General features: G+C 42.5%; 1 protein-coding gene across 2 annotated transcripts in view; it reads left to right on the forward strand.

Annotated features, from left to right (window-relative positions):
• Nucleotides 1–164: 164 nt before the first annotated feature.
• Nucleotides 165–22,483, forward strand: part of OGA (O-GlcNAcase) — a 34,601-nt gene continuing 12,282 nt past the window's right edge. For both annotated transcript variants that reach the window (XM_012439380.3, XM_064373957.1), the window contains exons 1-10: nucleotides 165–791; nucleotides 5,492–5,543; nucleotides 5,971–6,068; nucleotides 9,190–9,320; nucleotides 11,607–11,778; nucleotides 13,639–13,737; nucleotides 15,245–15,529; nucleotides 18,304–18,462; nucleotides 19,344–19,957; nucleotides 21,042–21,216. In XM_012439380.3, the coding sequence (XP_012294803.2) occupies nucleotides 593–791; nucleotides 5,492–5,543; nucleotides 5,971–6,068; nucleotides 9,190–9,320; nucleotides 11,607–11,778; nucleotides 13,639–13,737; nucleotides 15,245–15,529; nucleotides 18,304–18,462; nucleotides 19,344–19,957; nucleotides 21,042–21,216 (1,984 nt within the window). In that variant the 5' untranslated portion in view covers nucleotides 165–592. The remainder of the gene's footprint in view (nucleotides 792–5,491; nucleotides 5,544–5,970; nucleotides 6,069–9,189; nucleotides 9,321–11,606; nucleotides 11,779–13,638; nucleotides 13,738–15,244; nucleotides 15,530–18,303; nucleotides 18,463–19,343; nucleotides 19,958–21,041; nucleotides 21,217–22,483) is intronic.

Here is a 22,483-nt window from a genome sequence, read left to right on the forward strand (position 1 = left end):
CGGAGGGTGGCAAGCAGAAATGGTACGTTCCACTGCCTTCATTACTTTCCGCTTTTCGCGTCTCCTCTGTTCTATTTCCCCCTACCGAAAGAAGCTTAATAGGCTGGCCCCAAAGAAGGCGGGGGAGCCGGGCGGAGGGGACCGGTCTGAGCCGGTCTGCAGCGCAAGCGCAGTGCGGATAAACAGGAAGCGGGCGGTAGAGGCGGCGGCAGAGGAGAGCTCGGGGCTTCGAGGGGGTACAGCAGAAGAGCTAAGATTGTTGGGAGGGCAGCAGAGGCTGAGAACGAGGACAGGACTCTTGGCCGTCTTCCAGGGAACGAGAGGTCACAGCCTCGCTCTCCGCTTGGGCTTCTGGCGCCCCAGCTTAAAGCTGAGGCAGCGGCTGACAAAGGGCTCACGCCGGTGCCGCCGCCCTTCTCATCCGGGCATTCGGGTCCCTGCGGAGAGGGAGGGGGAAGGGCAGAGGGGGAGGGGAAGAAGTCAGAGGGTCGCACACTTGGAGCTGAAGCCCTCTACAGGGCTCCGGGCCTGTGGCCCAGCGGACGGAGGCCGAGGAGGACCCGTAGAGGTGGCGGCGGCCGGGGGCAGGAGGATGGTGCAGAAGGAAAGCCAAGCGACGCTGGAGGAACGGGAGAGCGAGCTCAGCTCCAACTCTGCCGCCACTACGGGCGCATCGCTGGAGCCGCCGGCACCTCCGGCAACCGGAGAAGATAACCCCGCCGGAGCTGGGGGAGCAGCGGTGGCCGGGGCTGCAGGAGGCGCTCGGAGGTTCCTGTGCGGCGTGGTGGAAGGTGAGCGCCCTCCTTCCCGCCCCGCCTCGGCACTAACACGTTCTGTCCTTGGGAGGGGGTTGGTGGTGGCCGGGCTTCTGGAGGCTTTAGAAGCCTGGAAAGCCCTTGCGTCTGAAATGTGGCCTTGCTAAAGCGAGGGGAGAGAGTAGACGGTGGGCGAGTCTCCCCGCACGCCCTTAAACGGCGTCGAATTCCCCCCTGGCCACTCAAAAGCCTGACCCCACCCGTCTTGGGCTTGGAGCCAAGGCGGCTCCTAAGGAGGCCGGTGGTATGGAGCCTGGTATTCTGTTAGCTTCTGAGTTCTACCACTTCGTACCTTGGGATCTTATTCCCTAGGGTTGTCTGCGTTCCAGTGAAAAAATGTGTATAGTGTTTCTGTCCCCACCCTTTGGGTAAAATCGACCCACACTGACGTGCTTGTACTTCTGGAGTGAAGAGAAGCACGATTGGCCTATAGTATTTGAAGTTCTACTTTGCTTAGAGTACTTTTGTTGCTCCCTCCTGCAGGATTCATTTGCAGCTTAGAAAATTGTCCACTTTCCCAGCTACTGTACTTTGCTCTCGAGGGATGAAGCTTTGGCTTTAATCGCAGATTCTCAAAGTATCCGAGATGTGTAATTTGAATTTAGTGACCGAGAAGTGGCTTAAAAAATGCCCTTCTCGCCTTTTTTCCCATTTACAGTCGAAAAGAATGATGGACTTTTTTGGTAATGAGGGAAAATTACCAGATGCTTGTTGCACAGTTTCTGGATAAGAATGAAAAGATAGTCCACTTTGCAGATCTGTAGAGGCATAAATCAGTTACATTATTGCTCTTTGCGCAATTGCAGCATATATTTGAATTTTTTGAAGTATTTTGGCCGTCGCAGAGTTTCCTAGATGTCTGTTTTATATCTCTGTTATATGTAATGGTGTGAATAAGAGTGAAATAATAATCTTTAAAAAACCAAAAAGGCACGGTAAAAGTATTGTTCTCGTGGTTGAGAACATCAGCTTTTCTATTTTTTTTTTTAACCATATAAATTAGAGTTTTCTTTTGAAAAGTGGCTGGTGGTTATGGTACAGACCATAACAGGCTGCTTTGGTGCTACAATAAGGCATAAAAGAGTTCAGCGAAGTTAACTGCCTTGCAGCATTTGGAGAACTACAGAATGGAAAATTATTATATAGTTTTATCAAAAATGATTGCATTGCGTGATTTATGTCGACGTATTTATTGGCTTGAGTGCAGGAAGATTTTAGAAAAAATGTTTTTTGTTGTCAAAGATTTTGGGGTGGGGTTGAGAGAGTGCTGGGAAATTTCGGAGATAGACTGGAATGAGTCTAAGGAAACTTGCCAGTCCATTATACCTTCTGTAATGAAAGGAGAAAACTCATTTGGTTTAAATTGGTTTGTTCATTAAAGGGCGATTCTGGGCCGGGCGCGGTGGCTCACGCCTGTAATCCCAGCACTTTGGGAGGCCGAGATGGGTGGATCACGAGGTCAAGAGATCGAGACCATCTTGGTCAACATGGTGAAACCCCGTCTCTACTAAAAATACAAAAAATTAGCTGGGCATGGTGGCGCGTGCCTGTAATCCCAGCTACTCAGGAGGCTGAGGCAGGAGAATTGCCTGAACCCAGGAGGCAGAGGTTGCGATGAGCCGAGATCGCGCCATTTCACTCCAGCCTGGGTAACAAGAGCGAAACTCCGTCTGGGGTGGGGGGGTGGGTGGGGGAAGGGTGATTCTTCCTATTTAAAAAATGGAGTTGTCTGCCATTCTCTGGTCTGTTCTTCCCGTGCCCTTGTATATTTTCTTGGTAACTGAGCACCTGAGCCGGCACTGATTTTTGTTCTTTTGTTTTTTTTTTGGAGATGGTGTCTCGCTCTGACGCCCAGGGTGGAGTGCAGTGGCGTGATCTCCACCTCACAGGTTCAAGCAATTCTGCCTCAGCCTCCAGAGTAGCTGGGACTACAGAGTAGCTGGGACTACAGGCACACGTCACTGTGCCTGGCTAATTTTTGTATTTTTATTAGAGATGGATTTTTGCCATGTTGGCCATGCTGGTCTCGAATTCCTGACCTTGTGATCTGCCGGCCTCCACCTCCCAAAGTGCTGGCATTACAGGAGTGAGCCACCGAGCCTGCCCGGAAAGTACTACAGTTTTATCCAATGTAATGAATTTTAATTTGGTCTGTCACTGTTCTTTTTGTGGTGCAGAGGAGTCATTCTGCCTAGAGGTTGGAGCTAAAATACATTTCAGAAATTTCTGTTCTAGACTAGTCTCTTAGGTAGACTGTGTGGGTTATGTAGAACATTTTGTGTTCAAAATGCTTTTATTAACCGTCTTCATGGTACTCTTGAGAGGCTGTCCTTATCTCTTGCTGATGATTAGACTGAGAGGGGTGTAAAGTGAAAGTAAGACAAGATGTAAAATGAGTAACGTTTGAGCTGTGATGAGCCCACTAAGGAGTTCCAGGTAACAGTTTAATGCTTATTCAACAATTTAGGTCATCAGTCTGCAAACTTGTTTTCTGCAGTGTGCATAATTAGTGTTTTGTCCTCCGATGGGACACTCTGGGGCAAGTCACATTCTTGAGTTTTCTTTGTTTATTCTTTTCCATTTAGGACCAGAGGTAACATACTTGAATTTTCATTTGTTCAGACCTTTGCTCTGTAATTAAGATTGCCTGAGAGTTTGTTGTTTGGACTAGTTAGGTTGTTGAATTTCTTAGGAGTGTGGTTTCAGGCATTTTTTGGTCCCTTTGACTATATCATTGTATCAAGAACTTTTTTTTTTTTTTTTTGGAGTGAGAGAGAGTTGCTCTGTCATTCAGGCTGGAGTGCAATGGCATGATCTCTGCTCACTGCAACCTCTGCCTCCTGGGTTCAAGCGATTCTCTTGCCTCAGCCTCCCAAGTAGCTGGAATTACAGGCCTGGCCAGGAATTTTTTTTTGGGACAAAGTCTCACTCTGTCACCCAGGCTGGAGTGCAGTGGCATGATCTTGGCTCACTGCAACCTCTGTCTCCTGGGTTCAAGCTATTCTTGTGCCTCAGCCTCCTAAAGTAGCTGGGATTACAGGTGCCTGCCACCATGCCCAGCTAATTTTTTTGTTTGTTTGTTTATTTGAGACAGAGTCTCGTTTTGTAGCCCAAGCTGGAGTGCAGTGGCGTGATCTTGGCTCACTGCAACCTCTGCCTCCCAGGTCCTGGTTCAAGCAATTCTCCTGCCTCAGCCTCCTGAGTAGCTGGGATTACAGGTACGTGCCATCATGCCCAGCTAATTTTTTTGGATTTTTAATAGAGACAGGGTTTCACCACGTTGGCCAGGCTCATCCTGAACTCCTGACCTCGTGATCCGCCCACCTCAGCCTCCCAAATTGCTGGGATTACAGGCGTGAGTAACTGTTTCCGGCCTAATTTTTGTATTTTTAGTAGAGACAGGGTTTCACCCTGTTGGCCAGACTGGTCTCAAACTGCCAGGAACTTTTTTTTTTTAAAGGAGCACAATCATAAAATCAAGTCAGATTATTTTCTGCTCCTATTTATGAATTTTTAAAAACTGCTTTACCTGTTTATCTCCCCTCACCCTGTGCAGTGGCATGATTTTAGCTCACTGTAGCCTCTGCCTCCCAGGTTCAGGCGATTCTCATTTCTTAGCTTCCAGAATAGCTGGGATTACAGGCATGAGTCGCCACACCTGGCTAATTTTTGTATTTTTGTAGAGACAGGGTTTCGCCATATTGGCCAGGCTGGTCTGGAACTCCTGACGTTAGGTGATCCACCCGCCTCAGCCTTCCAAAGTGCTGGGATTACAGGTGTGAACCACCTCACCCGACCTCCCCTCACCCTTTCTAAAGCAGTTTTACACTCCCAGGAAGTAATTGTTACTGTTGGCAGTTTGTATTACATTGCAGCACTTCCCTATTGTAAGATTGAGATAGCTGGGTGCTGTGGCTCATGCCTATAATCCCAGCACTTTGGGAGGCCGAGGCGGGTGGATCATGAGGTCAAGGGATCTAGACCATCCTGGTCAACAAGGTGAAACCCCGTCTCTACTAAAAATACAAAAATTAGCTGGGCATGGTGGTGCGCGCCTATAATCCCTGCTACTCGGGAGGCTGAGGCAGGAGAATTGCTTGAACCCAGGAGGCGGAGGTTGCGGTGAGCCAAGATCGCGCCATTGCGCTCCAGCCTGGGTAACGAGCGAAACTCCGTCTCAAAAAAAAAAAAAAAAAGATTGAGATAGTCTTTTAAAAAATTGGATTTAAATATAGGTAGCCTTTATCAACAGTGAAAAGAGATGATCGATATTTGTTTTAAAATATCACATAAGTAACAAATGCCATGGTAGAAAAATAAGAAAATTTACCTAAGTAAAAATGGAATGAAAGTCACCTTGTAATGTCACCACCCAAAGATAAAGGAACCTGGCCTGGCGTGGTGGCTCACGCCTGTAATCCAAGCACTTTGGAAGCCAAGGCAGGCGAATCACCTGAGGTCGGGAGTTCAGGACCAGCCTGACCAACATGGTGAAACACCGTCTTACTAGGGGGGAAAAAAAAAAAAAAGGAACCTTAAAAATATCCTCCAGATTTGGTGTATTTTAGGTTTTTTACAAAATAGGATTGTATTGTATGTTTTGTAACTTGCTTTTCTCATGAATGCTTACCACATTTTTAAAACTGAATGTAATTTCATTCTTGCTTTGAACCTAGGATTTTATGGAAGACCTTGGGTTATGGAACAGAGAAAAGAACTCTTTAGAAGGTAAATATTATATGAAGGAGAGAAGAGAACCTTAAATCCTTAACATTTTCTTTGGTTTGAAGAAATAGTAACACTGAATAGCCCAGGTACATTTTGATGGTTTCTCAATTGCAGAAGTTATTTTACCTTGGTCCCTTATTTCTTCACCTAGGCCTTTCGTTTTCAAACTTTTCCTAGGGGAGCTGAATTAGGTTTTGGACTTCACCTCACCCAGAGCTATCATGTTTTTTCTTAAGACTGTTTTATATGTTGATGTAGGTTGTAATAATTTTTTAAAATTCCACTGATAACATAAATGTTAAAAGCTACTGTTATAGAATATTAGCCTTGTATGAGATGAAGATGCTCCAAGAAGAGGGAAAAGATGGAGATTTACAGCCTGTAAATGTTGCCTGTTGATACATATGTAATTTTCTTTCCCCTTAAGGCTCCAGAAATGGGAATTAAATACATACTTGTATGCCCCAAAAGATGACTACAAACATAGGATGTTTTGGCGAGAGATGTATTCAGTGGAGGAAGCTGGTAATCTTTTTCTTTTTAATCCATAAATTCAGAATCTGTGAAGAAAACAGTTATATCTTAAATGTAGTTATACAAGAATTTCATGATGTATTTTTTTTTTTTGTAGTTAGTTTCCTTTTCCTCTATCTGGTAACTATTCAGTTAGCTGAGACTCAAGAGTGCTCTGCGCTAGCAAGGTTATGACCATACGTGTGATACTGTGGATGTGCTAGGCTGACTCCACCTGTTCTGTGGTCATAGATTGTGCTGCTTACTTCTGCCAGTGGACTAAACGGTGAGCCACTGGGCAGAGAAGTGCTGGAGCTGGGCTAGGCCCAGGACAAGTAATTAAGATAAATATTTTGTGCAATATTTTTTAAGAAACCAAAATGAATGCAGAAATTCATGATGGACACAATACTAAAATTTTAGGTAAAGACAGGATCAGTACTGCTGATTCTTTTGCTTCAGGCTCTAGTATGGTTTGGCCTTGTCAGCAATTAACTGGTCCTTACCCTAGTCCAGGGAAGTGAAAAGCCATTAACAGGCTTTCGTTGTTATGGGTTTGTTTTTTTGTTTGTTTGTTTGTTTTTGTTTTTCTTTTGATTTATTTTTTGAGACAGAGTCTTGCTCTGTCCCCTAGGCTGGAGTGCGGTGGCGTGATCTCGGCTCACTGCAACCTCCACCTCCCTGAGTTCAGGTGATTCTCCTGTCTCACCCTCCCCGGTAGCTGAGATTACAGGCTCCTGCCACCATGCCTAGCTAATTTTTGTATTTTTAGTAGAAACGAGGTTTTGTCATGTTCACCAGGCTGATCTTGAACTCCTCAAATGTTCTGCCTGCCTCGGCCTCCCAAAGTGCTGGGATTACAGGCTGGAGCTACTGCGCCTGGCCTGCTATGGGTATACTTACGTTGAGTTGGTTACAGAAAATTGATAATATGTTAGTAGTATGTCATAGAACCACCTAGTAAATGAGAGAGTTGCTTTTCTTTGGGAACTTGAGTGAATGGTGAAACATTTTTGTACTTGAAATTAAATAGTATACATGTGTAGCTAACAAGATATTTGGTTACAGAGCCCAACTAAGGCACCGAAGGCTGAAAGTTTTTTTGAATTACAAAAAGAAGTGGTTACAACTTATCCCATCTCCATCTAGTGTTGTTTACTACTCTATTTATAAAGTGTGCCTTCAACTTAATTATTTTCTGGTGGTGCTGGTAATGAAACTTAATGTGATCAATAATCAAAATAGAGTAAAAATGATTATCTTGAGATACTACTGAAAATTACTCAAAAATATGTCCATAGTAGTAGTGTTTAAGTTGATTTAGGAAAATTGTCTATCAATAATTTTAAAAGCTTAAAATCTATGATTAATGTTTTTCCCGTAGATAGAAATGGGTCAAGGTTGTTAAGGCCATGACTTAACTCTGGTTCTTTTTCTTTTTGTTTTTTTGGAGACAGTGTTTGTCTTTGTTGCCCGGGCTGGAGTGCAGTGGCTCAAACACAGCTCACTGCAGTTTTGCTCTCCCAGGCTCAAGTGATCCCTCCTACCTCAGCCCCCCAAATAAATGGGACTATAGGTGCACGTCACCATGCCAAGCTAATTTTTGTATGTTTTGTAGAGAGGGGGTTTTCGCCATGTTGCTTTTGCTGGTCTCAAACTCCTGAACTCAAGCAATCAACTCATTTTGGCCTCTGAAAGTGGTGGGATTACAGGTGTGATTCCCTTTTTTTTTTTTTTTTTTTTGATTTGAAGTCTTGCTCTTGTCCAGGCTAGAGCACAGTGGTATGATCTCAACTCACTGCAACCTCCACCTCCCGGGTTCAAGCAATTCTCCTGCCTCAGCCTCCCTAGTAGCTGGGATTACAGATATGCACCACCATGCCTGGCTAATTTTTGTATCGTGAGTAGAGACGGGGTTTCACCATGTCGACCAGGCTGGTCTCGAACTTGTACCCTCAGGTGATCCTCCTGCCTTGGCCTCCAAAGTCCTGGGATTACAGGCATGAGCCATCGGGCCCAGCCTACCCTGATTCTTAAGAAAACATTTTCTTTCTTTTTTATTATAAAGTAGTTATATATAGATTTATTTACTTAGGAATTCCAGTTGTTCAGAGACGGCAAAACAAAAAGCAGGGTCCAGTATTGTGGCTCACGCCTGCAATCCCAACACTTGAGGCCAGGAGTTTAAGACCAGCCTGACCAACGTGACAAAACCCCATCTCTACCAAAAATACAAAAATTAGCTGGGTATGCCTGTAATCCCAGCTACTCAGGAGGTGGAGGTTGTAGTGAGTCAAGATTGTGCCACTGGAGGTTGCAGTGAGTCAAGATTGTGCCACTGCACTCCAGCCTTGGGCAACAGAGCAAGACTTTCTCTCAAAAAAATACTTTAAAAAGTCGGGCGCGGTGGCTCAAGCTTGTAATCCCAGCACTTTGAGAGGCTGAGGTGGGCAGATCCTCTGAGGTCAGGAGTTCGAGACCAGCCTGACCAACATGGAGAAATCCCATTTCTACTAAAAATACAAAAAATTAGCTGGGCATGGTGGCGCATGCCTGTAATCCCAGCTACTCAGGAGGCTGAGGCAGGAGAATTGCTTGAACCCAGGAGGCAGAGATTGCAGTGAGCCAAGATCACATCATTGCACTCCATCCTGGGCAACAGAGTGAAACTCCATGTCAAAAAAATAAAATAAGCAGCAGCTGCATTTTATGCCTTCCAAATGCTGTAGGAAATAGAAGTGGCTTATGTTTCAGTAAGAGAATTGACAGTTAATTCAGTGTTTTTGAGAAATGGCAATGAAAGGGAGGAGAATGTTTTATTGATATTAGCCTGTTTCCCCAAAAGGATAAGAAACTATTTGGAAGTGAAAAAGAAGGGTCTCTTATTTTCTGTTGGTTCAGATTTCAAAGGTGTGAAAACTAATGTTCTTTTTTTCTTACTATGACATTAAATTACTTAAGGCTTGTACCATTTTATATGGCTTGCTGTTAAGTTGGGCATCAGAATTTGTAAAATGTAAGCAGCTTTTCCTTTCTTGTAAGTTAGAAGAAATAACCTCTTTAGTTACACCTTCAATGAGGGTTCTTTTAGTTTTCTTTGCTGCTTTCTACAAACGTGGACTCTGTTCTTTAGAGCAACTTATGACTCTCATCTCTGCTGCACGAGAATATGAGATAGAGTTCATCTATGCAATCTCACCTGGATTGGATATCACTTTTTCTAACCCCAAGGAAGTATCCACATTGAAACGTAAATTGGACCAGGTAACTCCTTACTTTTTAATTGTTTTTCCTGACTCTGTACTTGAAACTAGATGTTTACTCAGTTGCTTTCATGATATTAAAAGAAAATCACATTCATATTTCTTTGTTTATATAAGATTGATTGTTTTTTTTTTTTTTTGAGATGGTGTATCACTCTGTTACCACACTGGAGTGCAGTGGTGCAATCTAGCTTCACTGCAACCTCCACCTCCCGGGTTCAAGCGATTCTCCTGCCTCGGCCTCCTGAGTAGCTGGTACTATAGGTGTGCACCTCCACACCCAGCTAATTTTTGTATTTTTAGTAGGGATGGGGTTTCACCGTGTTGGCCAGGATGGTCTCGATCTCTTGACCTTGTAATCTGCCCACCTTGGCCTCCCAAAGTGCTGGGATTACAGGCATGAGCCACCATGACCAGCCATGAATTTTTTTACTTCTAATGCTTTTTGTGTGTGTGTGTGAGACAGAGTCTCGCCCTGTTAACCTAGGCTGGAGAGCAGTGGCTTGATCTTGGCTCACTGCAACCTCTGCCTCCCAGATTCAAGCGATTCTCATGCCTAAGCCTCCTGAGTAGCTATTACAGGCACACCACCATGACTGGCTATAGTTTTTATACTCTGAGTAGAGACAGGGTTTTGACATGTTGGTCAGGCTGGTCTCAAACTCCTGACCTTACGTGATCTGCCTGCCTTGGCCTCCCAAAGTGCTGGGATTGCAGGCACGCACCACCACACCTGGCCTTGAATGCTTCTGAATAGAGGAATATTTTCCAAATTAAGTAAAAAGAGCTTTACTGGAGGTGTTAGTTTTTCTCACATTTCAGTTTGCATAAGAACTGGCTTCAAAGAATGATTAGAAGTGAAGCTTGAAAGAATGCTGACGACTAGACTTCATTTCCCAAGTTGATAGGGCGGGAACCAGGAATCTAGGTGATTGATGGTCAAGAATCACATTTTGAGAAATTACATTATCTAGGCTGCTTGTCTTGAATTTACAACAGAGATTATAGAAACAGGGTTTTACCTATTAGACATCAGTTTCTTTTTTTTTTTTTTTTTTTTTTTTTGAGACGGAGTTTCGCTCTTGATACCCAGGCTGGAGCGCAATGGCGCGATCTCGGCTCACCGCAATCTCCGCCTCCTGGGTTCAGGCAATTCTCCTGCCTCAGCCTCCTGAGTAGCTGGGATTACAGGCACGCGCCACCGTGCCCAGCTAATTTTTTTTTTTGTATTAGTAGAGACGGGGTTTCACCATGGTGACCAGGACGGTCTCGATCTCTTGACCTCGTGATCCACCCGCCTCGGCCTCCCAAAGTGCTGGGATTACAGGCTTGAGCCACCGCGCCCGGCCTGACATCAGTTTCTTTAGTTATATGGACAAAGATGTCTGGAGATGGCTAGTTTCCCAAGGTGAGAAGAAAAACAGATTAGGTGAACCTAATTGAGTATAAAGTCTGCTTAATGGAAAAGCTGCACACTTCCTTTGGTCAAATGTAGGGGGTTTCCATTTTCCTGTTTTTTAAATTTGCTGGTTTTTCTATATACATGTCTTGTTTCTTTAGGCAAATATTTATATGGGTGGCATTAAAACGTCTGGTAAAAAATTTAAGGCAGTTGAAATTTTCATGAATGAAGTTATTTTCCTATTTTACAAGACTTATTCTTTCTAATTCATATCTGGTTAGGTTTATCTGCAAAGGGATCAGTGTGCCTTTTGGGACTATGACACAACCTGGCTTTTTCCTGTCTTGAGGTTACTTATTCATGTTTCTGTATTTTTCTGACTTTGTCAGGTCTTCTACAATCAGCAGCCCATGGGGTAGGAGGCCAGGCCACTTTGCAGAAGCTTTGTTGAATCATATTATCATATAAGTTGAGTATCCCTAATTCAGAAATTTGAAATGCTCCAAAATATGAAACTTTCTGAGCTTCATAAAATTCAAAGGAAATGCTCATTGGAGCATTTCACATTTTTGGATTTTCAGATTAGGGATGCTGAATATAATATAGATATTTCAAAATCCAAAAAACAAAATCCAAAACATTGTTGGTCCCAAGCATTTCAGATAAGAAATACTCAGCCAGTAGTGCACTCAAACCCAAATGAAAAATGGGTCCCAAAACTCTGTTTAACTTAGAATTTTTTAAATTGAAAATGTAAAAACAATAGATCTGGCTTCTAACATTCTACTATGGAAAATACTGGATTTTAAGTATACCTATTAAATCTATAATTTAATGTTTGGAATTCTTCATTTTTTTTACTCTTGATTCTTTTTTTTCCTTTAGGTTTCTCAGTTTGGGTGCAGGTCATTTGCTTTGCTTTTTGATGATATTGACCATAATATGTGTGCAGCAGACAAAGAGGTATTCAGTTCTTTTGCTCATGCCCAGGTCTCCATCACAAATGAAATCTATCAGTACCTAGGAGAGCCAGAAACTTTCCTCTTCTGTCCCACAGGTATTGTATATAATGGCTTTATATTTAACTAGTCTTTTTGGAATATATAACTTAAAAAGCTTGATCATGGGCCCCATTCTCTCTCCACTTCCCTGCTTCCTTGGTGTATAAAAGTAGGAATCCTTTTTCTAGAAGACATTTTTCAAGATCCTAAATTGGAGAAATTTTAGGAACTAATAAATGACAACTGACTAGACAAAAGATTTTTATGTATTTTTTTAGTACTGGAAGTAATATGAACATACATTGTCAGTATTAAAAGAGGGATAGTCCATCCTGGACAACATGGTGAAACCCCGTCTTTACTTAAAAATATGAAAATTAGCTGGGTGTGGTGGTGCACACCTGTAGTCCCAGCTGCTCTGGAGGCTGAGGCAGGAGAATCCCTTGAACCTGGGAGGCGGAGGTTGCAGTGAGCCAAGATGGTGCCACTGCACTCCAGCCTGGCAACAGAGCGAGACTCTGTCTCAAAAAAAAAAAAAAAAAAAAAAAAAGAGGGATAGTATTGAAATGAAAACTGGAGAAAAACCAAGTTACATTAATTTTACCTTAGTCACTTCTCATTTCCTCCTACTTGTCCCCTTTTGCTACCCATGCATATCTATCCCTTTTTGCACTCCTCCCACTTCCATCTGGGCTCTTACTTCAAGTAGTCAGCATAGAAAGCTTAACAGGTTTTCCCCTTTTCCTTTCTTTTTGCCCCTCTGGTTTCTTTCATTGAAAATATTTTAGTCTCTTGTAGTTGCATCTCAAAATTCAACTTACAAGAAGTTTTCCCCAGACTTTCTTGTTTAGGAAGAAATTTTAGACTAAATTATTTAACTTTCTTTGTGTATATTGTGAGCCAAGAACCTTATTTTGGTTGAGTACTACATGAGTACCCAAAAGTTTTAAGATTATACTGGGAATTAATTAGCTGCGAATTATGCAGTTAATTACTAATAGCCATTGCTATATTCCTTTTTAAAAAATTTTTTTTTAAATTTATAATCAAGTTGACAGATGATTAAAAATTTTTTTAATTTTACTTTTTTATTTAGAGACTGGATTATAAGACTGGCTAATTTTTGTATTTTTGGTGAAGATGAGGTTTCGCCATATTGCCGAGGCTAGTCGTGAACTCCAGGCTCAGGTGATCTCACTTCGGCCTCCCAAAGTGTTGGAATTAAAGGTGTGAGCCAGCTGCCACTGGCATATTCTTGTATTAGTTCTATTAGGATCTGTTAGTTCATTCTATTTGGCGTTTGCGTTTGATTGTAACTGAGAAAAGTAGGCAATTCAGAATTCTGTAGAAAATCCTACAATTCTTATTTCTTTAGTAAACTTGTTTTTCTAGTAACTGTAGTGTCATTACAGTAGTAATCTAGTAACTAGATCAGAACTGATTTGTACTGCTGTTGGAGGAAAAATACCAGATTTTATGTATTTCTTAAATGAACTGCCCCCTTGAATTTTGTTCCTTGTAGGAGGCTTTTTATCAATTGGATGAAAAGAATTTAGAAAGGGCAGACGCTTTTTTTCCGCAATCAAAAACCCATGAGTCTTGGGAGGCTGAGGTGGGTGGATTGCCTGAGCTCAGGAGTTTGAGACCAGTCTGGGCAACATGGTGAAACCCTCTCTCTACTAAAAAATACAAAAGAAATTAGCTGGGCATGGTAACGTATGCCTGTAGTCCCAGCTAGTTGGGAGGCTGAGGCAGGAGAATTGGTTGAACCCAGGAGACGGAAGTTGCAGTGAGCTGAGATTGCGCCACTGTACTCTAGCCTGGGCGAGACAGGGAGACTCCGTCTGAAAAACAGACAGAAACCCACGAGCATTTTATTTCTGACTTCTTTGCTTATTTTTTCCCCCTATATTTAGAATATTGTGGCACTTTCTGTTATCCAAATGTGTCTCAGTCTCCATATTTAAGGACTGTGGGTGAAAAGCTTCTACCTGGAATTGAAGTGCTTTGGACAGGTAAGTCTTTTAAGATTTATACAGTCACATACACACCATGGAATACCATGCAGCCATAAAAAACGATGAGTTTGTGTCCTTTGTAGGGACATAGATGAACCTGGAAACCATCATTCTCAGTGAACTGACACAAGAACAGAAAATCAAACACTGCATGTTCTCACTCATAGGCGGGTGTTGAACAGTAAGAACACATGGACACAGGGAGGGGAGCATCACACACTGGAGTCTGTTGCGGGGAACTAGGGGAGGGATGGTGAGGAGTGGGGAGTTGGGGAGGGATAATATGGGGAGAAATACCAGATACAGGTGATGGGGAGGAAGGCAGCAAACCACACTGCCATGTGTGTACCTATGCAACAGTCTTACATGTTCTTCACATGTACCCCAAAACCTAAAATGCAATTAAAAACAAATAAACAAAAATTAAAAAAAAAAGATTTATACAGTCAAACTTGAATTAACTAGAACCTACAGAAACTGCTTGTTCTTGTTAATTGAATACTTTTTTGGTGGGGGAGGGTGGGGAACAGAATTTTGCTCTTGTCTCCCAGGCTGGAGTGCAGTGGCGCGATGTCAACTCACTGCAACCTCTGCCTCCGAGGTTCAAGTGATTCTCCTGCCTCAGCCTCCCAAGTAACTGAGGTTACAGGTGCCCGCTACCTTGCCTGGGTAGTTTATCTATTTTTAGTAGTAGAGATGGGGTTTCACCAAGTTGGCCAGGTTTGTCTCGAATCCTGATCTCAGGTGATCCACCCACCTCGTACTCCCAGAGTACTGGGGTTATAGGTGTGAGCCACTGTGCCCAGACACTTATTTTTTAAAAAAACTGAGTCTCAACCAGATAACTTTTTTTTTTTTCTGAGATGGACTTTCACTCTTTTTTTTTTTTTTTTTTTTTTTTTTTGAGACGGAGTTTCGCTCTTGTTACCCAGGCTGGAGTGCAATGGCGCGATCTCGGCTCACCGCAACCTCCACCTCCTGGGTTCAGGCAATTCTCCTGCCTCAGCCTCCCGAGTAGCTGGGATTACAGGCACGCGCCACCATGCCCAACTAATTTTTTATATTTTTAGTAGAGACGGGGTTTCACCATGTTGACCAGGATGGTCTCAATCTCTTGACCTCGTGATGCACCCGCCTCGGCCTCCCAAAGTGCTGGGATTACAGGCGTGAGCCACCGCGCCCGGCCGGACTTTCACTGTTATTGCCCAGGCTAGAGTGCAATGGCACAATCTTGGTTCACCGCAACCTCTGCCTCTCAGGTCAAGCAGTTCTCTTGCCTCAGCCTCCTGAGTGGCTGGGGTTACAGGCATGCACCACCACGCCCGGCTAATTTTATATTTTTAGTAGAGACAGGATTTCTCTGTGTTGGTCAGGCTGGTCTCGAACTCCCAATCTCAGGTGATCCACCCACCTCGGCCTTCCAAAGTACTGGGATTACAGGTGTGAGCCACTGTGCCCTGCCAGAATCATGATTGATTTAACAAATGGTTGTCATTATTTCTAGGTCCCAAAGTTGTTTCTAAAGAAATTCCAGTAGAGTCCATTGAAGAGGTTTCTAAGATTATTAAAAGAGCTCCAGTAATCTGGGATAACATTCATGCTAATGATTATGATCAGAAGAGACTGTTTCTGGGCCCGTACAAAGGAAGATCCACAGAACTTATCCCACGGTTAAAAGGAGTCCTGACTAATCCAAATTGCGAATTTGAAGCCAACTACGTTGCTATCCACACCCTTGCCACCTGGTACAAATCAAACATGAATGGAGTGAGAAAAGATGTAGTGATGAGTAAGTAGCCTATACTTGATCCTTCACCTTGGGAAGAGAGCTGGAGTTAACTGAAGCCAGTGAAAAGGAATGCATTCTTTGTCATCACAACTTAAGCAGATTTATTTAAAACAAATTTTTTATTTTTGTTTTACTAAGAAGGAAACAAAACTAAGTGGTTTTATTGGGGTATATTGTTTCATTCTGTTGATGAATATGTATATGATAGAATATATGTTGAGTGTCTTTGGACAAGTCACTTAACCCTTTGGCCTTTTTTTTTTTTTTTTGAGACGGTGTCTTCCTCTATCGTCCAGGCTGGAGTGCAGTGGGACAATCTTGGCTCACTGCAACCTGTCCTTCCCAGGTTCAAGTGATTCTCCTGCCTCAGCCTTCCAAGTAGCTGGAAGTAGTGTGGTGGCTCACTTGTAATCCCAGGAACAGCACTGCGGCCTGGACAACAGAGCAAGAGCCTATCTCAAATAAAAAAAATAAAATATGATTCAGTTTTTGAAGTCTGAGTACCAGAGGAGATAGTCTTTGAAAAGAGTATTTTAGACGATGGGATAATCTTAATCTGAGTCACTTAGATCGTTTAGATTCAGCTTACATTTATCATTTATGGTACTTTTGTTTTTTTGAGACAGTCTTGCTCTGTTGCCCAGGCTGGAGTGTGGTGGCGCAATCTCAGCTCACTGTAGCCTCCGCCTCCCTGGTTCAAGCGATTCTCCAACCTCAGCCTCCCAAGTAGCTGGGATTGCAGGCACGCACCACCATGCCCAGCTATTTTTTGTTTTGTTTTGTTTTGTTTTTAGTAGAGACAGGGTTTTACCATGTTGGTCAGACTGGACTCGAACTTCTGACTTCAGGTGATCCACCTGCGTTGGCCTCCCAAAGTGCTTGGGATTACAGGCTTGAGCCATCCCACCTGGCCCAATGAAACAGTCTTATTTTAGTTAGACATTGGCTTACTAATTTTTAATTTATGAAAAATCTCAAATAGAGTTCTAACTAAGATGCTTGCTAATTGTTGATTTATTTACATTTAAATAATTGTGGCAGATGCATGTTCATGGGCACTGAGGTGGCAAAGAATAAAGTAGTTCCTATTTTTTTTTTTTTTTTGAGACGGAGTTTTGCTCTTGTTACCCAGGCTGGAGTGCAATGGCGCAATCTCGGCTCACCGCAACCTCCGCCTCCTGGGTTCAGGCAATTCTCCTGCCTCAGCCTCCCGAGTAGCTGGGATTACAGGCACGCGCCACCATGCCCAGCTAATTTTTCGTATTTTTTTAGTAGAGACGGGGTTTCACCATGTTGACCAGGGTGGTCTCGATTTCTTGACCTCGTGATCCACCCGCCTCGGCCTCTCAAAGTGCTGGGATTACAGGCGTGAGCCACCGTGCCCAGCCAGTAGTTCCTACTTTTGAGAAACATTCTAGTGTTATCTAAGGCCTGTAGGCAATTGTACTATAGTGTGATAAGTATTGTAACAGTTATTTACGAAGAAAGTGCTGTGTGAACATAGAAGAGAGAGTGATTATTTTTGCCAAGAGGTTTCACAGATTTTTAAGCTCGATCAAAGTATGAGGAGAGTTTGCTGAGCTTAAAGGCTTGTGGGCTGGAGGTGAAGAAACACTGAACACTGAAAAAAAAATTTTATTTTTTTTTTGAGATGAAGTTTTGCTCTGTTGCCCAGGCTAGAGTACAGTGGCGCATTCTTGGCTCATTGCATCCCCCAGGTTCAAGTGATTTCTCCTGCCTCAGCCTCCTGGGTAGCTGGGATTACAGGCACGCTCCACCACACCCGGCTTATTTTTGTATTTTTAGTAGAGACGAGGTTTCACTGTGTTGGTCTGACTGGTCTCCAACTCCTGACCTTGTGATCCTCCCCACCTCGGCCTCCCCAAGTGCTATGATTACAGGTGTGAGCCACTGCACCTGGCCTGAACATTGAAATTTTGAAGTTACCTGAATTTTGGCCCATTTTTGGCTACTAAAGTGTCATGATGGTGGTATGTAGTAATACTAATGGTTGTGGTCTGTTTGTCAGTTCTGTATCCCTGCTTTCAATTGTTTATTGAATTAATGTCTCCCTTTTGGCTCAGTCATTGTCATCCTCCTGTCCCCAATAAAAAACAAAAATTAGGAATATAATTTGAATGCTGTCAGTGCACATGGTACTTAACTCTTACATCTTTTAAGGCAGAGCATAGAACACATTAAGGGGTAGCAGACACTATCCAAACCTGGGACATATGCAGGAAATAGTAAAGAAAGCTAAGAGAAGAGAGTTTTTAAGTACAGAGCCAAAGAATTCAAACTTTTTTCTCTACCATTATCCTGGCTCAGAGCTTTGGTGCCTTATGTGCACTAATTTGTGGGTCTCTGTCGATGATCTCTTCTTTTCCCCTCAGTGCCTTTATTAATAATGAAGTTACAAGCTCCTGAAGGCTATGAAATGTTTTCTTTATACAAAAGGCATGGTACTTTTAACCTTGACTTCCCATTAATCATTACTCAGTGGACGTTTAAGATTGACTCTTCCACTGATACTAAAATTTATATTTCTTATTTTAATTGGGATTCTCCATTTAGCATTGCATTTAGATTACTATCCTAGATGAAATGGTTTGGTGAAGGGTCTTATTTGCATTTTTATGTTTAAGATTTGTTCTCATTCTAGTTCTCTGCTTCTGTGGTTATAACTGTGACAGTTGCATTTATTCTTGTTTCTCAGAAGGCTTTTATAATCAAAACTATTTTTTGTGTTTTTTTTTCCTTTTTATTTTTTGCAGCTGACAGTGAAGATAGCACTGTATCCATCCAGATAAAATTAGAAAATGAAGGCAGTGATGAAGATATTGAAACTGATGTACTCTATAGTCCACAGATGGCTCTAAAGCTAGCTTTAACAGAATGGTTGCAAGAGTTCGGTGTGCCTCATCAGTACAGCAGTGAGTTTGACCATTCTTTATTAAGGGGGTTAGCTGTAGGCCTAGGTACTTGGGAGGCTGAGGCAGGAGAATTGCTTGAACCCAGGAGGCGGAAGTTGCAATGAGCTGAGATTGTACTACTGCACTCCAGCCTGGGTGACAGAGCGAGACTCCATCTCAAAAAGAACACTGCCGTGTGCCTTATCTTAGGTCCATTAAGCAAAGTGAAATTAAATGAAATTGGAGGATCTAGAAAATAAGATTTTTAAAATCTTACTTTCGGTCTTAAATAGCTTTTATCTTGACGGAATGCTGATTTCTCTTAAAAACATCTTTTTTAGCTGGGCGAGGTGGCTCACGCCTGTAATCCCAGCACTTTGGGAGGCTGAGACAGGCAGATCACAAGGTCAGGAGTTCAAGACCAGCCTGATGACCAAGATGGTGAAACCCTGTCTCTATTAAAAATACAAAAAAATTAGCTGGGCATGGTGGTGCGTACCTATAGTCCCAGCAACTCGGGAGGCTGAGGCAGAAGAATCGCCTGAACTCAGGAGGCAGAGGTTGCAGTGAGCTGAGATTGTGCCACTGCACTCCAGCCTGGGCAACAGTGAGACTCCCATCTTTTTTGAAGTAATTTAAGTGTTTTTGAATACAAATTTTTAAAAGAGAATGTAATAATAGATGTTGGCATGTTTATTACCTCCCAGCCTCCTTCCATTCCTGCATCCCTAGTGATGTAGAAAAATCTCATTTTTCTTAGAGCTCAAATTAATTTGGATCTAAAATCGAGGTTCCACTTAATAAATATGATAAGAACGCATCTTTCTGAATCTAATGTGTTCTGTCTCTAATTCTGATTATCTCTGTGACCATTTTATTTATTTATACGTTTCTTTTTGTAGGTAGGCAGGTTGCACACAGTGGAGCTAAAGCAAGTGTAGTTGATGGGACTCCTTTAGTTGCAGCACCCTCTTTAAATGCCACAACTGTAGTAACAACAGTTTACCAGGAGCCTATTATGAGCCAGGGAGCATCCCTGAGTGGTGAGTCCACAAGTTTGACCAAGGAAGAAGAAAAGAAACAGCCTGATGAAGAACCCATGGACATGGTAGTGGAAAAACAAGAGGAAACGGACCACAAGAATGACAATCAAATACTGAGTGAAATTGTCGAAGCAAAAATGGCAGAGGAATTGAAACCAATGGACACTGATAAAGAGAGCATAGCTGAATCAAAATCCCCAGAGATGTCCATGCAGGAAGATTGTATCAGCGACATTGCCCCTATGCAAACTGATGAACAGACAAACAAGGAGCAGTTTGTGCCAGGTCCAAATGAAAAGCCTTTGTACACTGCGGAACCAGTGACCCTGGAGGATTTGCAGTTACTTGCTGATCTATTCTACCTTCCTTATGAGCATGGACCCAAAGGAGCACAGATGTTACGGGAATTTCAATGGCTTCGAGCAAATAGTAGTGTTGTTAGTGTCAATTGCAAAGGAAAAGACTCCGAAAAAGTGAGTATGTTTAATTTACCTTGCTGCTGAAGCCTGGGTGGTTCCCCATACTGGTAATGTGGAAAAGGTTCTTAAATGAGTACACTGTAACTGACAGAAAATTGACCATGATTTAGAATATGTTATTTATTTATTTAATAGAGATGAGGTTTCTCCATGTTGGTCAGGCTGGTCTCGAACTCCCAACCTCAGGTGATCCACCTGCCTTGGTGTTGCGGTGGCTCACGCCTATAATCTCAGCACTGGGAGGCCGAGGCAGGCGGATCACCTGAGGTCCGTGGTTCAAGACCAGCCTGGCCAACATGGCAAAACCCCATCTCTACTAAAAATACAAAAAATAGCCGGGCGTGGTGGCAGTCACCTGTAATCCCAGCTACTCTGGAGGCTGAGGCAGGAGAATCACTTGAACCCAGAAGGTGGAGTTTGCAGCGAGCTGAGATTGCACCATTGCACTCCATCCTGAGCAACAGAGAGAGACTTTGTCTCCAAAAATGACAAATAAATAAAAAATAGAATTAAATAAATAAAATTAAAAAAAAAAAAAGTTGGTTTTTTTTGAGACAGTTTCCCTCTTGTCACCCAGGCTGGAGTGCAGTGGTACAATCTCAGGTCACTGTGAGCTCCATCTCCTGGATTCAAGCTCCTGAGTAGCTGGGATTACAGGTGCCTGCCACCTTGCCCAGCTAATTTTTGTGTTTTTAATAGAGATAGGGTTTCACCATCTTGGTTAGGCTGGTCTTGAACTCTTGAGCTCAGGCAATCCACCTGTCTTAGCCTCCCAAGCTGCTAGGATACAGGCGTGAGCCACCGTGCCTGGCCAAGAATATGTTCTTTAAGGTGGATGTAGACTCTGCTAAATCTGGTACCTTCAGTTTGATAGTTTGGCCTTCTAGTTAAGAATGAGGAAAAGTCAGTGTTGATTATTTTAGGAATATTTGTCAGTTTGGGGAGACACAAGGTGATACTTTAATGGTTAGGATAAATTGTCAGTACTTGATAACTTAAACAGCTTAATGAATAACTGTGTCTCAGATTATTTTGTTAAATTTGCAACTTTTTGAGTCTTTTTATTGATCTTCAATAGATTGAAGAATGGCGGTCACGAGCGGCCAAGTTTGAAGAGATGTGTGGACTAGTGATGGGAATGTTCACTCGGCTCTCCAATTGTGCCAACAGGACAATCCTTTATGACATGTACTCCTATGTTTGGGATATCAAGAGTATAATGTCTATGGTGAAGTCTTTTGTACAGTGGTTAGGTAGGTGCACCAGGAATAATCTCTTCTCCTCAAATATATTGTCCCTTAAAAAAAAATTATCCCACAGGGAGAAAAACATAGGGAATTGGCACTTTTACATGTCTTTTCCATTCTTTGCCTAGGTTTCTTTCAAAGGTAGGGATTACTGAAGACTTGAGATGCAAGTCTTAGTAAATACATCAAGCACATTAATTTTTCTCCCTTGGGCTAATTGAGCCTAATTATCTTAAAAATATGTTAGAAAGTACTGACTTTAACTTGCTCTGACTGAATGCTTTCTGGATGGAGCCCTGTATACCACTTTTACCTGATTTGGAGATGAGACACTATGAAATATGACTCTAAGCTTTCTGCTGCTTGTTGTGTCTTGATAACGTTAATGCTGTGTTTAACAGAACAATTGCTGAAATGACCTAAGGGGCCTGGCAAGAGGAAGCCATCCTCCCAGCCCTGTGCGCATGCGAGCTTTAGTGGAAGGCTATTCTGGTGCTATTCATTATTATTTCACATGGCTTTTTCTTTATCCTTCTACCAAGTATTGGTTTTACCAGGGGTAGAAATTGTAGTCCCCTAAAAATTTCTGCTTCATTAAATGGACTTTTATATGTCTCCTTTGAACACGTATTTTTTTTTTTTTTTTTAATATTGTCAAACTTGGTAAAAAGCACCAGCATGGCCAAGTTTCTCTAGGGACCCCATTTCATTTTCAGGTTTTCAATCCAGCTATAAGGAATATGTAATGGACTTAACATACAGCACACAGCAGGCAGCAAGGCTGACTGACATGTCATAGTTTTCATAGTAGTCACAAATACTATGATGGGTTTCATGGTCTTGGTTGTGAAATAGATATCTGAAACACACCGTGAGCTTAGAGTAAAAAGAAGTAGTAGTGAGATTTTCTACTTTCTGCCTGTATACTTTTGGGCTCTTGAATATTAAAAAATAACAGATTTCCCTATGATACAGCTAACTAGTTAAATAAAAGTAGAGTCTTCTGATTGTTAATTGTAAAATAAAGAATTTTTCTTTGATTGCTGTATATAACAAATAGAAGAGAGTATTTTGACTTCTTGTTAAAAGGCTCCATAGCTCTTATACATGGGTGACATCTACCCTTCGGCTCAGGAGACCTCAGTATTGGTTGTTGGATGACAGCATTTGCCTTCTAGGCTTCTGCTCAAGTTATTATAATTAATTCTTACGGGGATTTAAACTTAAATTTCTAAGGCCCTTAGGAATTTGAACCTGAAATCTGGATTATTGA

This window comes from Aotus nancymaae, unplaced genomic scaffold (assembly GCF_030222135.1).
Source record: "Aotus nancymaae isolate 86718 unplaced genomic scaffold, 86718_ANA_hifiasm-v0.15.2.pri h1tg000010l, whole genome shotgun sequence".
Classification (NCBI taxonomy): Eukaryota; Metazoa; Chordata; class Mammalia; order Primates; family Aotidae; genus Aotus; species Aotus nancymaae.